At 36.6% G+C, this 13,307-nt stretch overlaps 1 protein-coding gene across 1 annotated transcript; it reads left to right on the top strand.

Annotated features, from left to right (window-relative positions):
- Nucleotides 1-1,492: 1,492 nt before the first annotated feature.
- On the top strand, nt 1,493-4,211 carry LOC143597435 (putative late blight resistance protein homolog R1B-16). The gene has a single exon (XM_077075941.1). It carries the CDS (start codon nt 1,498-1,500, stop codon nt 4,030-4,032), a length of 2,535 nt encoding a protein of 844 aa, XP_076932056.1. The 5' UTR covers nt 1,493-1,497; the 3' UTR covers nt 4,033-4,211.
- The last annotated feature ends 9,096 nt before the right edge of the window (nt 4,212-13,307 follow it).

Here is a 13,307-nt window from a genome sequence, read left to right as displayed (position 1 = left end):
ATTTGAAGCATCATTTCGAGCTAAGTTTTACGTTAATCGACTCGTATCCTCCTTCAGATCAAAAGCCCTAAAAAATCAGTTTGAAATTTAGAAAAAACTTAACGCCGTTAGGTTTTTTTTAACGGAGGACTATTGAGAGCCAACATTTTTAAATTTGGGACCACTGGTGGGAATAAACAAAGTTGAGATTATTATCGGCCAATAACAGAAAGTTGGGATTATTAAAATCCAATTTTCCTAAATAAATACATAACTAGTGTGTTCCCTTCACACGTTGCGCTCGGCCTTGAGTTTTTAAATGCAGATATACAAACACATCATAACGACTGTTACTTCGATACAAAAATATGTTATCTAAATATAAAAAAAACTTGGTAGGCATCGGTTCGACTTATTACAGTATCAAGGTGGTAGTGCATTCACTATATAGCTTAAAATACAAAAAATATATTTATCGCGAATACAATTTTGTTTTCAACAAAACTTATACTTTATTGTGAGTACAACTTCATTGCAACGGCGCAGCATAGATAAAATAAACATGTCGTAATACATACTAAAAAATATAAAAAAACGAAACTAATATACTTTATTGTGAATACACCTTCGTTTTAACGGCGCGAAATGGATGAAATAAACATGTCGTAACGGCATACTAAAAAATCTAAAGAAAACGAAACTTAGATTCTTTGTGGTGAATACACATTCGTTTTAACGGCTCGACATGGATGGAATAAACATGCCGTAACGGCATACTAAAATATCTAAAAAAACCTTTGTATTGTGGTCATTAAAAGAGATCGGTAACTTAAATATACATATATAATTACAAATTAGGAAACAAAATCAAAAATACTTTAGAGGGGCAAAATTAAACAAAGTTCAGCCCAAAAATAAAAATTGAGATAAAATTAAAAAAGTTTAGAACTTTAAGGAAGCTAAACTGAAAAAACCTAAAAGTTAAGAGACTAAAGTTACAAAATTTTAAATTTAACTCTAGTTTCTAGTTTTCTTTTAATATATAGTATAGTAGTTTAAAATAATTTCATATTTTTATAGAATTTTAGTTTTTATTTACTTTTACTACTTTTCTTTTTGTTAATTTAGTTAAAAAAATGCCTTGATCTTTTATTTTATCATATTTTAAAGTTTTTGTTTTTCATCATTAGTATTATATACTAGTGGACGTATAAAGAATACATTACGATCGCCGGCTGAGAGGTTACTATTAAAATCTAAAAAATAAAAAGGAATAGTTTTTCAAAGCAAAATATTCGTTTTTTTTTTTTTTTTTTTTTTTTTTTTTTTTTTTTTTGATAAAAATAAAATTTTATTTATTTCTACTGATGAAACATAGATATTACATCAATATTCGTTTTGAATTTTGATAATAGATTTTTAAATCAGCAGACTCGGTCTTATGAATTGAAAAGTTATTCATTACCAAACTCATCAACAAACTCTGTCCGGCTGTTTGCTTCTGTTATTCTACACAAGATGACATACGCAGGTATCCAGATGTTCATGGAGAAGTTGAACCAACTAATTCACAGCACCGACATTCCATTCGTCAACAACCACCCTGAAATTATATCTCAAAGGCATCAGTTTCAGCTTCTCTATGATGAGCTGGGTTCCATGAGTCAAACTCTTTTCATCGACCAACATCAAGACCTTGAAAAACTTATTGATCTTAAGAAAAAAATCGCAGACGCAGCAGAAGAGGCAGAATATATGGTTGATCTCTTTCTATCCGGTGTTCATGGAAATTTCCCTACATCCCTAGATGCTAGGACATCATTAAAGTCTGTTAATGAGGAATTCATGAGTATGAGAATCGATAACATGAAAAAGATGAATTCATCTCAAACAAGACTAAATCAGTCTTCTGCTGCTTCCATGTCCAAAACTTCACAACGATCGAAGAAATTTTTGGATGAAATTGTGGTGGGTCTTGATGGTGATGCTGAGTTGATAATAGAAAAACTTGTTGCGGATTATCCAAAGAAGCTAGATATTGTCTCTATTGTTGGTATGGGTGGAATAGGCAAGACTACCCTTGCCACCAAAGTATCCAATGATGGCTATGTTAAACATCATTTTTATGTCCGTGTATGGGTCACTGTATCTCAATCATATGATAAGCGGGCTGTGTTGATTCACATTCTGGAATCCATTGGTGCTCAACTAAACCTTAAAGAGGATAGTGAATCTCGATTACGTGAATTAGTGCACAAAAACCTAATGGGTAAGAGATATTTGATTGTAATTGATGATATATGGCATAAAGAAACATGGGATAGCCTCAAATTATTTTTCCCCCGTGGCAACAATGAAAGTCGAATTCTGCTTACTAGTCGCGTAGCTGAAGTTGCTAAGCATGCAAATTCCGGCGGACTCATTCATCATTTGGGATCTTTAAATAAAGAAAGAAGCTGGGAGTTGTTGTGTCAGAAGGTGTTTCATGGAAATGAGTGTCCCGAATGGTCAATTAAACCAGGTATGCAAATAGTAGAAAATTGTAAAGGATTACCATTGGCGGTGGTTGTCATTGCCGGTGTTCTAGCAAAACAAGCACGAAGTAGGAAATTTTGGATGGAAATTGCTTACAAGACGGGTTCATACATTGCTGCAGAGGAGAATGGATGTCTGGAAACATTAGGTTTAAGTTACAATCATCTTCCTCTTCACTTGAGAGAGTGCTTTCTTTACCTCGGTGGCTTCCCGGAAGACCACAAGTTTGAAGTACAAAGGTTGATCCAGTTGTGGGTGGCTGAGGGGTTTATTCAAGAAGATGGAAATAAAGGCTTGGAAGATATCGCAGAGGGTTACTTAATGGATCTAACTGATAGAAATCTTGTAATTGTAGCAGAAAGAAAGAAGTCAAATGGAGGTATCAAAGCTTGTAAAGTACATGATTTTGTGAGGGAGCTATGCCGGAAAAAAGCCAAGGAAGAACAATTCATCCTTGAAAGAGAAAGCCCAATATTGTCCTCTAATGTCATCACACCACCATATAAGCCAGTTCGTATGTTCATTAACACATATGATACAGACTTAAGTCACCCGTCCACCCAAAACCTTCGATCGGTATTGTGCTTTACTTATATCCCATCCTTGATTGCAAAGTATTTCCGTTCCTTTGTGCTACTCAGGGTGTTAGATATTCAAAACTTTCAATTAACGGATTTACCCAAAGGCATGGAATTGCTAGTTCACTTGAGGTATCTTGCAATTTGGAATTCACCTGTGGTAGGCTTTCCATCTTCAATATGCAATTTATGGAACCTTCAAACCCTTATTTATATTACAGATCATAGGAGTAATGTAGGATTACCGAGTAACATATCAGACTTGGTAAATTTGAGGAAATTGTGGGGCCGGAATTGGTATTTTGATATTGGTTCCATTGAAAAACCAACAAATTTGCGAAGTATTTCACGCGTGAAGTTGCAAGGCAAGGTACACAGTTTACAAAAGTATTTTCCCTGCATTAAGGAACTTTCTTGCATTACTGTGAGCGAAAAGCAAAATGACTTCAAATCTCTAACCTACCTTGAAAGCCTCAGGTTGTGGAGTTCTCATGCGCATGGAAAGAATCACATTACATTCCCAGCCACATTGAAAAGACTTACACTAACATGGTGTAGTCTATCGTGGAGTGATATGCCAATCATTTCGTCGCTACCTAACCTCCAGGTTTTGAAACTTCAACAGAATGCCTTTGTAGGAAGCTGCTGGAACACCGATGGTCAGGAGTTTCCACAGCTGAAGTTCTTGAGACTTAGAGAGTTAGAAATTCAACAGTGGGAAGCCTATAGTACAAGCTTCCCATGTCTCAAAAAGTTAGAAATTATCTGGTGCCACCTTCTTGACGCGATCCCGTTTGAAATTGGGGACATACCAACTCTTGAGCTTATTAAAATCCACTACTGTAGCCAGTCTGTTTTTGATTCTGCTACAAAAATTGAAGAAGAACAACAAGAAATGGGAAACTACGACCTAAAGATTGATTCACATCATCCCATATGATGCTGTTTTGGGCAGTTAGTTTGGCTGTGGCTGCTAATATTGTTCTTATTTTGTACAGTTAGTCTGAAAACATTTTAGGGTCATATTTGGTGCTCCTTTATAACTTGTAGTATTGAAATTATGTCAAGAATTATTGAACACCACTGTGCATTCTTGTTTTATTGAAGCCCTAGTTATATAGTGAATTGTTTGGGAAAAAATCATTACTGACCAAAAATCATTACTACACCTTAATAAGAGTTGCATTCCAAGTTCTCAGACCCGTTTGATCTTTTGGATAACAAGCATCTCATCTTTGAGATCTCAAACCTCTTGATTCCACAAAAATATTTATTTCTGGTGGATTGCATTGCGATAAACCCTTGGTGGAGGAGCTCCAAACTAAGATCAGTCATATTTTGTAAGTCAAAAGTAACAGAAATCAAGAATTTCATACGAAGAGTAATTTGGTCATCTGGAATGATAGTAAGAATATCAGAAATTATAGGAGAATTTTGAAGTTTTGAAATCTCAAGCGTAATTTGATCATTAGTGATAGGTTGCATAATAAAGCTGATTTTGAGAAATTTTGAATTTCTGGTCAAATTTGACTTTTTGATGTTCGAAATTGATTTTTGGAAAAAAGGTTGACTTTTTTGGTTAGTTTTGACTCTCTGTGGGTCAAAATTGATTTATGGCATAGCATGACTTAATTTCTGGTCAAATAGGACCTAAGTCAAAATCGAATGGGCTGACCTTCGGTTCACTAATAACATGAGTTTTAAAGCTGTGTTTAATTGGATCATGTTAATTTTTAAAGAAATGGAATGGGCCAGCATTGGATTAAATGTGAGTTAGATGGAAGGGTATTGCGTGTTGGGTTGAATATTGCTTAATGTGAGAGGGCCTTGTTTATATTCAATAAAAGCTTAACGAGGTAACAAGAACAATGTTTTGTTTAGTTGGGTTTGATTTGTTTACAACCCTAGTTGTGGCCTGTGGGATACTTTATTTATCTTTTTAAATGTTAAAAATGTTGTCATATTTATTTATCTTGAATGCTAAAAATGATCTCCTTTTATTTGTCTCCAATTTTAAGGAAAATAGTTCGTAGCTTGTTTATGATGATATTACACTAGACAAGGATTTTGAGCTGGAATTGATGTATCTTTATAATAAAATGAATTAACAAAGCTGTGTTGTCGATCCATGTAAAGACTGATGGTTTTTTTTTTTAATTTTTTGTGAGGGAAATTTTATTGATGAAAAAAGTAGAAAACACAAAATACTTTCTTTCATTAACTTTCATTAACAATCAGAGGCAAGTTCACCTTACGTTCCACAATCCACACCCACCCACCTACTGAACAGTTGAAAATAAAATATATAGGTGGTTAGAATATATGGGGGGAGGTCTAGTGATTTGCTAGTTTCAAGCAATATTATACTTTCATTTACAACTTTTTAATGTACAAACAAATAGTAATATCTATAATTGCATATATTCTTTGTCTATGAAATTCAAAATATAATGACAAATAGTAAAATGCCAATCGACCTGTTTGACCTATACGTTTAGTCACCTTTGATATGTATACATCTGATCTTATAAACATAAAAGAACATGCTAAATCTAAGGCCAGAAATCATGATAAACCACTTGATTAAAAAATCTAGATAATTAGTGTTTAATATGATTTCTGTAACACAAAATTTATTAAAAATAAACTGGGCAATATTAGAATTTACCCGTGGCCCTAACTAATGAAAATTATAATCAGCATTACTCCTCAGTATACCTGTCAAAATGGGCGAGCATAACGGGTTCACCACAAATGGGCCACTTTAAAAAATGCTTTGGCAAACTTAAAATGATCTGGTCAAAACGGTTTGTTTTATAACTCATGGAGCATATATAGAAACAACTGCAAACATCATATGCCCCAAATCAGTAAACTACAATACACCAAATAACTTTAGTTTTATTAGCATTATGCGAATGCCAAGAGATGGAATTAGTCCCACAAATATATGGAACCTTTGATGGATTCCACTTTAGCTTTTGATTTAACTTCAAATTTTTTATTACATCAAAACAGAAGGCAAGCGGCAACAAGCTGTGCCGCTACACCATTTTGAATTGTAAAACTCGATCTTTTAAAAACACAAATTGGATACTAACCTTAACTCCCATCAATGGCGGGAATTCAACTTTGGTGTCAGGGCCAGCCCGTGGGCCAGCGAAACCAGGCAAGGGCTTTAGGCCCACGCTTAACTAAAGCCCCCAAATCCAAAAAAAAAAACCCATTATATATAGATATATTATAATGACCAGAGTAAACTCGAAGCTTGTATATTGTTAGTGAGGAGAATGGATGCATGGAAACATTAGTTTTAAGTTACAATCATCTTCCACTTCACTTCAGAGAGTGTTTTCTTTATCTCGGTGGCTTCCCAGAAGACTATGAGATTCGAGTAAAAAGATTGATCTGGTTATGGGTGGCTAAGGGGTTTATTCAAGAAGATGGAAATAGAAGCTTAGAAGTATCGCAGAGGGCTACCTGGTGGATCTAATTGACAAAAACTTGTAACTGTAGATACCCGGAAGTCAAATGGTGGTGTCAAAGCTTGTAAAGTGCATGATCTTGTTAGGGAGCTATGCCTGAAAATAGCCAGGGAAGAACACTTCATCCTTCAAACAGCAGGGTCCTCTAATATTATTACCACACCATATAAGCTGCTCCGTAAGTTCATTAATGCCTATGATCCTTCAAACAACGGGGTCCTCTAAAAATAGTAACGGTTCGTAAATTCTAACCGCTGCCACTAAGCGCGGATGGCATATCCACCAACTCGCAATAATGTGTTTCGTCATGGCGACTTGACGAGGAAGTTTATATGAAAGTCCCAAAGGCTTTGGCAAACCAGACAATGATAGAGTTTGAAAACCAAAGAGATCTCTATATAGCCTAAAGCAAGCTTCAAGAAATTGGTATCAAAAGTATAAAAACTCCTTGGTGGGAATTAGGTTTAAACAGACATGGGCTGATCATTTTGTTCATCTTTCACAATAAGGATGCCTTTTTTGTCGCGCTAATATATGTAGACGATGTCATTGTTGTTGGAAATAACTTAAATAAATTTCAAGAGATCAAGGTCTTTCTTGACAACAAATTTAGCATTAAGGACCTTGGATCCTTGAAGTTCATCTTGGGATTGAAGTAGCTAGAACAAATGAAATGGTACTAAGTCAACGCAAATACACCCTCAACATTCTAGAAGAAATGGGATTGTTGGGTTGCGGTCCAAGCTCATTCCCAATGAGGCAGAATTTAAAACTTGGCAAGTGTGATGAAAAACTACGATCAGATCCTCACAAATACTGAAGATTAGTTGGCAAACTTAGTGTTCTTCACGCATGTTGTAAACATATTGAGTCAGTTTGTTAGTGACCCAAGACAGTGTTGGGTTTTAACAAGACTATCAAAGTGATAAAATCCCTATTTTACCAAAAACGCAGCGGAAATAAGTTTTAAATCTTGTTAAGTTGATATGTATAAAACCAAGTTTACACATGCAAAACCCAAGCCCGGATCCATATACGAAATACATACTATCTAACACATGCATGTCACTATAAGTACATACATGTTAAAGTTACCTTTCAAATCCAAGGAAGAGGAAGGAGATGATGATGAAGAAGGCAAGAACTTGAATATGAAGCTTCTCAAGCTAGAATACCCCAAGCTTCCAACAAACACCACTTGTAGCTAGGATTTGGCAACAATTGTGTCTTCTCCTTGGTTCTTTTTTCCTTGGCCGTCCAAAGAGAGGAAGAGAAGAATGGGTGTAGAGGATATTTCTTCTAGTGTACTTGTTCTTACTCTTGGCCCTTCAAGAGAAGTGTAGAGAGAGTTTTCTCAAGTATTCTCTTGTGGAATGTGTGTTGTGTTAGAGAGAATTATAAAAGAAACAAGACAAGTAGTCTTTCAAATAAGGCACCACCCACTAGCACCAATAAAAACCTTTGCATGTCTCCACTACCTTGGAGAAACTAATATAATAATGGAAGTGAAAGAGAAGGGGGGGGGGCCCTTCCTTTCTCATTCTTATTATTATTAGTTTTTATACAACTTTCCATATATGTTATAAAACATATAGGTGACATGCTTGGTAATTTGGTTTACATATTGTTATTTAACCAACTTAAATAACACTATGTAAAGTTCTCTCAAATATAAATCATCCATATGATTTATTTACTACACAAGTACATTGTATTTAGAAACCCCTTTCTAAATAACTCAAGTGTTAATATTCATTTGTTATGATCATATCATCCATAAACGAATATTATAAGTGTTTGTCTAGCTTGTTATTGGGTATGACCCGACTTGGATCATGACGTACTAGCCACATCAATAAAAATATGTGTCTTGGGCATAACGTGTCCAACAATCTCCCACTTGCACAAGATACATAGAAGATTGATGCAAGTAGCAAATACCGCCTAACTACGGTTTACTACCCCTAATACGCATGACGAAGTGCCATTCAATAACATCATCCCCTTCAAGTCACTTACTTGAAATGATTTAGGTACATCTATCATTTATCCTTTTGCCACAGATGTCATGTCAAATCCAGAGACACAGAGTGATCATTCTCTGTTGATTTAACTTATCAGGCCTTAGACATCTTACTCTTAACGAATAAGAGGGACAAATCCCCTCTTGACTACATACGTCTCTCACAATCACCTTGTACCAGACCTGATCTTAGCCTTATGTACTGTCATGTTTCAGAGCAGCGAAGAACTACGTCAAAGTATAATACTTGGTGAATATCAAGACTCAATATGTATCTCAGGTCGGAGGATACTATGATATTCGCCTTTACTCAAATTTACTTATGATCAATCACAAGGATTCCATGTAGTAACATTTGAGAGCGGGTCTGTCCAATATTTATAACCCATAAATATCTATGAACCTTGGCAGCAACCCTTGCTCTATATTCATATCCCATGAATATCCACCAATCCAAGTTCATAATAGTCTTACCTTCATATTTGTTCCCACAAATATGAGCGACTACGGACATTTAGAATAAGTAACTTATTCACGGATTTAAACATGCTAAAATGGAACATAACTCAAAATGTCATAATCATAAACCATAATCATATGAATGAGTCAAAATAACAATTGTTCCGATATCCAAATACAAAATTTCGATCATATCCAATCACTAGAATACCGAAGTCCTAAGGCACAAATATGACCCTCATGCTTTGGCCTTTCAAGAAGTTTCGTGAGTGGATCCGCAATGTTTTGATCGGTGTGAACTTTGTGAATACATATCTTTCCCTTTTCAACTTCATCCCTTATGTAATTGAACCTCCGCTCAATGTGCCTCATCTTTTGATGTGCACAAGGTTCCTTGATTTGTGCAATTGCACCCTCGTTGTCACAAAAGATCTCTAGAGGGTCCTGAATGGTACGGACTACCCCTAGGTCGGCAATGAATTTCCTTATCCACGTAGCTTCTTGAGCGGCCAATGAGGCGGCGATGTATTCCGATTCCGTGGTGGATAAGGCTACCACGTCTTGTTTTGAGCTCTTCCAAGAGATTGCCCCACCATTCATAACGAAAACATATCCCGATTGTGATCTAGAATCATCTCGATCGGTTTGGAAACTCGCATCCATGTAACCCTTTACTACGAGTTCGTCTTCACCCGAACCGTATATTAGAAAAATATCCTTAGTCCTTCTAAGGTATTTCAATATACTCTTAACCACCATCCAATGGCTACTTCCCGGATTATGTTGGAATCTACTTGTCATGCTTAAAGCGCATGACACATCCGGTCTAGTGCATACCATTGCATACATGATGGATCCAATAGCCGATGCGTATGGGATTCCATTCATTTTCTCTTGCTCATCCTTTGAGCTTGAACATTGAGACCTACTCAATATCGTTCCCTTTTGAATAGGTACCAAACCTTTCTTAGAGTTCTCCATCTTGAACCTCTTCAAGATTTTGTCAATGTATGCACTTTGGTTTAAACCTATTAACCGCCTTGATCTATCCCTATAGATATTTATTCCCAAAATATAGGTGGCTTCACCAAGATCCTTGATAGAAAAACAACTTCCAAACCATGCTTTTACCCCTTCCATGGTTGGAATGTCATTCCCAAATAGTAGTATGTCATCAACATATAATACTAAGAAGGTAATGATGCTCCCACTAGCTTTCTTATACACACAAGCTTCATCACCATTCTTGATGAACCTAAATTTCTTAACTTCTTCATCAAATCGGTGATTCCAACTTCTAGATACTTGTTTCAATCCATAGATTGATTTCTTTAACTTGCATACTTTGTTAGGATGTTGTGGATCGACAAAACCTTCGGGTTGTACCATATAGACATCTTCCTCAAGATGCCCATTTAGGAAAGCGGTTTTGACATTCATTTGCCATATCTCATAGTCATAATATGCGGCTATGGCAAACAATATCCTAATAGACTTTAGCATTGCTACGGGAGAAAAAGTTTCATCATAGTCAACCCCTTGAGTTTGAGTCAAAGCTTTTGCTACAAGTCTTGCTTTATAAGTATCCAAGTTTCCATGCATATCGGTTTTCTTCTTGAAAACCCACTTACTTCCAACCGGTTTGGAATTAAGAGGTGGTACAACCAAATCCCATACTTGGTTGTCATGCATGGATTGCATCTCTACGTTCATGGCTTCAAGCCATTTAACACAATCAGATTGTGACATTGCATCACGGTATGTGGTGGGTTCATCCGAATCTACCACATAGCATCCATCCATGAAAAATCCATATCTTTCGGGTGGATGACTAATCCTACTGGATTTGCGAACGTTTTGTGTGTCTTGATCAACCATTTGATCATTCTCAACAACCTGTTGTTGAGTGCTAGTATCAACCAAACGTGTATCGGCTTGTGGTACTCGATCCTCCTCGAGTTCCACCGTTCTACTAGTACCTTCCATAAGGAACTTAGTTTCCATGAACTCGGCCTTTCGAGCAACAAACACTTTTTGCTCGGTTGGTTGTAGAAATAATATCCCATAGAGTCCTTGGGATATCCAACAACGATACACTTAGTGGATCGACTTTCAAGTTTATTTTGGGTGTTGTTCTTGACATAGGCCTCACAACCCCATACCTTTAAATATGACAATGATGGAACCCTTCCATTCCATATTTTATAAGGTGTTTTGTCCACTTTCTTGGTTGGGGCCATATTTAGAAATACGGGCCGCGGAGAGCAAAGCGAAACCCCAAAAGGATAGAGGCAATGTGCTTCTAGCCATCATAGATCGAACCATATCCAATAGAGTTCAATTCCTCCTTTCGGACACACCATTATGTTGTGGTGTTTCGGGTGGAGTAAGTTGTGAGATGATTCCACAACTTTTAAGATGATCTCGGAAAGCATCACTTAGGTATTCACCTCCTCTATCCGAACGAAGTACTTTGATGGTTTTATTGAGTTGATTTTGTACTTCATTTTGGAAGACTTTGAACATTTCAAAGGCTTCATCTTTGTTCTTAACAAGTACACATACCCATAACGACTATAATCGTCGATAAAGGTAATGAAGTATCTTTCACCATTCCTTGTCATTGTCTTAAAAGGACCACATACATCCGAATGTATGATACCTAATAAGTATTTTTCCCCTTCATTTGTTCCACTAAAGGGGTCCTCGGTCATCTTCCCAAGTAACAAGATTCACACTTATCAAATGAATCATATTCACTTGATTCCAAAAGACCATTCTTTTGAAGTGTATGTATGCGATCTTGGTTTATATGACCAAGGAGACAATGCAAAGATAAGCATTACTCAAATCCATTTTGAGTTTCTTGGTGCTTGATTGGTACAACATGAACCATGAATGTTGTACCCGAGGTTTGCCCCGCATCCCTCTTAGCTTTCAACTCTTTGAGATAGGTTGGACAATTCCTCATCCAATGCCCTATCTCCCCACATCCAAAGCACGGATCCTCCGAGCTAACCTTTAGCTTCTTCGGTTTGGGTGGTTCCACTTTAGCCTTTCCCTTGAACTTGCCTTTGACTTGTCCCTTACCTTTGGCAACCTTTACCTTGGGTTCTGGGTGATGCCTTTTCTTATTGCCTCCCTCTTTGATCGTGAGAACGGGTAAAACCTTTTTATCCATTCCCGTCTCGGCCGCCTTAAGCATTGCGTGAAGCTCACCAATGCTCTTGTCCCATCCATTCATGTTATAATTCATAACAAATGTCTCAAACCTTTTAGTTAAGCCATTTAGGATCAAATCCGTGGCTAACTCGTTTGAGACGCGACAATTAAGGCGCTCGAGACGATCAATGTGGCTTGTCATCTTAAGTACATAAGATGAGACCGATTGGGTTTCCTCCATACGACATGCATGAAGCGCTCGAACCGTTTCAAAGCGTTTCACCCTAGCTTGTGTAAGGAACATTTCCTTAATTGGGTGATCATGTCGTATGCCCCATGAAGTTCAAAATCCTTTTGAATCTCGGGAATCATAGTTCCCAACATGAGGCAAGAAACTTGCACCGAATCCTCATTGTGCTTAACCCAATTGTTATGGTCTTCGGCATCGTCAATGCTAGGTTCATTGGGAATTGGTTCTTCTAATACATAGTATTTCTTTTCTTGCTTGAGAACAATTCTCAAGTTTCGATACTAATGCATAAAGTTGGTATAGTTTAGACGATCCTTATCGAGAATGGATCTTAGTGATAGGTTGTTAACGGGTGGAATAATAACGTTGGGTGGATTATTGATTGTGGCCATCTACAAACATAACAAAGCTCAATTTTAGTATTTTCGATATCAATTATTTTAATCCTTAATACCCTTTTATGTCTCCAAGACAATTAATGATTAAAATCTAGAACTCAACGTTACATTCAAATAGTAGTTAGGTGAGCTTTATCCTACTATTTAAATTAACAAGGTAGTCAACGCTTGACGATTGCAACCCTTTGCAACTTCTAGTTTTTATGGGATCGGTTAAGCATCTCATGCTTAGTCAGCATGTTTAATCCCATCAACACCATTATACGCCATGCTTTGGTGACCCTATTCACATGGTTTCTAATTTAAGTCATCCTACTTACACACACGTGTGAGGTTCACACATACAAGTGGTTAGGTGACCTTTATCCCACAAATATGACAAACCCACCTCAACTCACAAGTTTCCTCTAATGCGGTTAGGTGACCTTTATCCCACAC

This window comes from Bidens hawaiensis, unplaced genomic scaffold, assembly GCF_021521415.1.
Source record: "Bidens hawaiensis isolate Kalapana, Puna unplaced genomic scaffold, B.hawaiensis_p1.1 tig00048287_1, whole genome shotgun sequence".
In the NCBI taxonomy this organism is placed as follows: domain Eukaryota; kingdom Viridiplantae; phylum Streptophyta; class Magnoliopsida; order Asterales; family Asteraceae; genus Bidens; species Bidens hawaiensis.
This window is presented reverse-complemented; position numbering and strand designations above follow the sequence as displayed.

Bases quoted from the DNA above. Each gene is read 5' to 3' on its own strand.
- LOC143597435 (XM_077075941.1), top strand. From the start codon at position 1,498: ATGACATACGCAGGTATCCAGATGTTCATGGAGAAGTTGAACCAACTA.